At 48.4% G+C, this 3,627-nt stretch overlaps 2 protein-coding genes and 1 pseudogene across 3 annotated transcripts; all 3 read right to left on the reverse strand.

Annotated features, from left to right (window-relative positions):
- Positions 1 to 708: 708 nt before the first annotated feature.
- On the reverse strand, positions 709 to 2,130 carry LACBIDRAFT_323087 (uncharacterized protein; the record flags this gene model as incomplete). The annotated part of the gene is made up of 6 exons (XM_001876307.1): positions 709 to 837; positions 892 to 1,150; positions 1,243 to 1,357; positions 1,593 to 1,755; positions 1,798 to 1,929; positions 1,990 to 2,130. 6 exons carry the CDS (start codon positions 2,128 to 2,130, stop codon positions 709 to 711), a joined length of 939 nt encoding a protein of 312 aa, XP_001876342.1.
- Positions 2,131 to 2,255: 125 nt separating this feature from the next.
- On the reverse strand, positions 2,256 to 2,742 carry LACBIDRAFT_309312 (uncharacterized protein; the record flags this gene model as incomplete). Its single annotated transcript, XM_001876308.1, has 4 exons — positions 2,256 to 2,266; positions 2,321 to 2,395; positions 2,450 to 2,533; positions 2,649 to 2,742. The coding sequence occupies 4 exons, from the start codon at positions 2,740 to 2,742 to the stop codon at positions 2,256 to 2,258; spliced, it is 264 nt and encodes an 87-aa protein (XP_001876343.1).
- A 72-nt stretch (positions 2,743 to 2,814) lies between these two features.
- Positions 2,815 to 2,976, reverse strand: LACBIDRAFT_245234 (annotated as a pseudogene; the record flags this gene model as incomplete). Its single annotated transcript has 1 exon — positions 2,815 to 2,976. A coding segment is annotated over one exon (162 nt).
- Positions 2,977 to 3,627: the final 651 nt, after the last annotated feature.

The following is a 3,627-nucleotide window of genomic DNA, read 5'->3' on the forward strand; positions in this document are numbered from 1 at the left end:
CGAGGGGGTGGCAAGGCGAGATGATTTGAAGGAGGAATAAGCGAGTATCGAGATGGGCACGAGCAAAGCCATTGCGAGGCGAATTGCAGTTGATGCTGTGTCCGATGAGTGTGTAGTTGGTTCTTCGACTGTTGCGGTGTGATTTGCAAGTAATATCACCGTCATCGTGGTGGTTATAGTGGTCGTGGTATATGAAACAGTACTGATTGTCGTCTGCACCGCGGATGCCGGTGGTGGGGTAGTCGCAACCTCCCTACTATCCCGCTCGAGATTGACTTTGTTGGACAGCCGAGAGCCTGCATGATGAGCTTGCAATACATCGTGCCAGATGAAGAGCATTGAGGCTAGTGCTGCTAGCGATAATAGTATAATTGTCGATGTGCTGGACTGCGCGGCATCAACAAGAAAGAGTGCGAACACAAGTATTCTAACAAACCTGTTTCGGCACACGTTGGGAAGAACGGTTACGTTTGAGGTTTACTTCAGATGAAGCCTACATCATCATTGAATTGGAGAGTTCAAATAATTTTCGGCAAATGCACTTCTCTGTGGGCCTGGATGATCAATGTGCAGGTTAGAATCGCAAATCATTGGTAGCATAGACACCATTGTACCATACCTTCATAAAGGTGGACGGCGCTTGACTGATTTCAAGATTTATTCTCTGTGTGCAAAATGAGAAAAGTCATGAGCGGAAGGGGAGGTTGATTATATCACATCGTCGACCCATGGTTTGGATACGTCCGGGAAAGTAACAAAAGCAGCGACAAAGGTGGTATCTCTGCCCTCTCCCAGTGCGGCGAGGATATGACAATCGCCTGCTCGGATGCCCCGCGGCTAGAATTGTGGATGAAGTCAATATTGATTGGAAGACACGGCGGTAACACTTACTAACACCTGAACAACTATCGATGGATGGATTAAATTAGGAGTGCAAAGGGCAAGGAGGTCCTCACGGTTTGATTTTGAGGGTTTTCTTCGCAGCGTGAACAACCTTGGGCCGCTGGTCATGGTCGTGGTTGCGAGAACTATGTGCCCATTAACGTGACCTGCTAAAACTGTCACCTCATCCAGAAATGTTATCCCAACTAGCCGTCTGGACCGACTGGCCCCTTGAACGTCGTAATATGTTGTGCTCACGTATTCACGCCTTGTAATGGAATACCAATCGATGCCGTCATCCATGTTCGTGGCGGCCAAAATTGAGCCAGAGGGCGATAGCGCGGCCCCAGCACTGCATACCGAGTCAAAATAAGGAAGTCGACGAGAGGGAGAAAACATATTGCCTCACATCCAACGATCTTGGCGTGGTTTGATTGTCCACAGCCTTTCGTAAGGGTGGGATGAACGATGCGCACTTCAGAAGGTCATTAATTCACTGTGTTCGCCACATGTATATGTGAACGCATACTGGATGCCAAGCGGACCGAAGTAAGAAATCAAGAGGACGTCTTCATTCAAAAAATACATGTTATGTGGGATGCTGATTGAGAGGTGATCTTGCAAGAAGGGCACATGGTGAAAGGGCCTTTGGAGATCTGATTCTTGCTAGTTAATAACTATGAGCACTGATCTGAAGAATCGAAACTGACCCCCACATGGGTCCTCAACAAAGGCAATGTGAACACCCTCAACGTTCGTATATCCAATAGCCAATTTACTAGCACTTTCATTGATTGCTAATGAATGAATATAGCCCGGAAGCTGTCGAACGTTGGCGGATTCCTTTTCAACAGTATGAATAACATAATCAAACTGAGCGTGGTGCAATCATACCCCGATATCCATTAAACGAACCGTATAGAGGCAACCACTCGCGCAACCGACGAAGAGAGTGAGCTGGTGTATTGGATTCCAGCATAATCCCTGAATTCTGGACCGCAGGAAGTATTTCCGAATCACCCTCCACGCAGGGGCTGCCTGCCATATCTGTATGCCAGTGGACGTGAGGACATGGAGGTGGATATCCATGGCGTTGACGCGACTCACACTCAACATCCCTTTATCATCACCAGTGGCGATCAACGTCGCATCGGGGGAGAATACAATGACGCCAATCGAGCTGCTGTCCCCTGGAATCTTCCGCCAACCATGCAAGAACGGAAGGGGCTTCCCCAGATATCGATCCATGTTGTGTCAATAGGGGCGTTCAAAGGATATACGCATCTCGCAGCACGCATACCAACAGCTTATATAGCATAAATTTCAATGTCCGCTTTGGGCCCAAACCTTGGGTGTGGTGTTTAATTGTTCGGTCAGAGCCACACTATGGATATTCTTTGTTAGAAGGATGCGGCAGTCAAAAAGGACCATGGCATACCTGGCTTCTTCGCGGTGATCGCCAATATCTCATTATTGCATTTGAAATCTGGGCTAACGATCAGCAGCTTGATAGCTATGGAAATAGTTAGTTGAATGTAATCCCTTCACCTTAATGGTGGGTATCTACCTGAGGGTCTAGAGGGAACCCATCGAGCACCTATGGTAGCGAGGTTCCTGCCGTCGTCTAGAGCTGCGAGAAGATTCAATAGTTCTAGTGCCCTCATGAGCACCTCATAGGTGGAGGACATCGACATAATCAATCAGACAAGATCCTAACCAAATCAAATTCGTCAAATGGCAGAATCATTTGAAAGATGGGAACTGACCTTGATTCCAACTAAATTTGGCCAATTCCAGCACCGTACTACTCTGATTACTCCTCAAAATCTCTGTTTGAGTCTGCTCCTCCAGCTCGAACATAGAATCCCTCTCGATGCACAACCGGAAGCCTTTCCCGGCCTCGTACGTCCTGCATGTCCTGTCCTCTGCTTTTCATACGGGGCTGATGAGCAAGCTCTCCACGCGTATTCGCGGATTGTGAACCTTCTGCTTCTAAAAGCCCGGAGCCACGACATAAACGTTCCCGTCGATTGTCAGCGAAGTTTCTGCAATGGTCATCGACACAACGACTTTACGTCCAGATACCCGGACCATCAGACAACCGCGCAGCGAGAGGTGTGTCGAATATCTGTTGCGGGGGGAGAAAAGTGAAGAGAGATGTAGGCAAGGGGACCCACAGACTCCGAATCTTGATTGTTGGTGGCATAGAGGGCGGCAAATGACAATGTAGCTTTCAAAAGATCCATGAGGATATTGGTGGCAACGGTGCATTCGTGGGCTTCGTCAAGAATGGTGGTGGGATATCGCTCAAGGCTGGGTTAGTTCATGGCTTCGCGTAGAAGCATACCATCCGTCATGTATTTGAAGAAGGTTGTTCTAGGTTCTGCCATGTCCTCAAAGCGGAACGAGTATTCAACGTATCGCCCTAGCTGGATTGTGGAGGTTGAGCAAGTATAATCGAGCGAGATCTAGAGGAACAAGGAGAACCTACCGTTCATGAGCCACGCGGTTAGCGACTGACATCGCTGCTACCCAAGTTCTAGGCTGACGCATGCAACAAGTTCCCCTTGGATATGCGGTAAGTCTGAATAGGCATCGAATAGCGGGATTCTGATGGAGGTGTAGTCAGACGAGGCTTTAGTATAACGTGCTCACTGTACATGTCGTCTTACCCGATCCTGTCGCACCGACAATTCTGTACTTTACCCTCCCCGGCTTAATCCATATGGAATGCATGGAAGGGGG

This window comes from Laccaria bicolor, genomic scaffold, assembly GCF_000143565.1.
Source record: "Laccaria bicolor S238N-H82 LACBIscaffold_3 genomic scaffold, whole genome shotgun sequence".
Classification (NCBI taxonomy): domain Eukaryota; kingdom Fungi; phylum Basidiomycota; class Agaricomycetes; order Agaricales; family Hydnangiaceae; genus Laccaria; species Laccaria bicolor.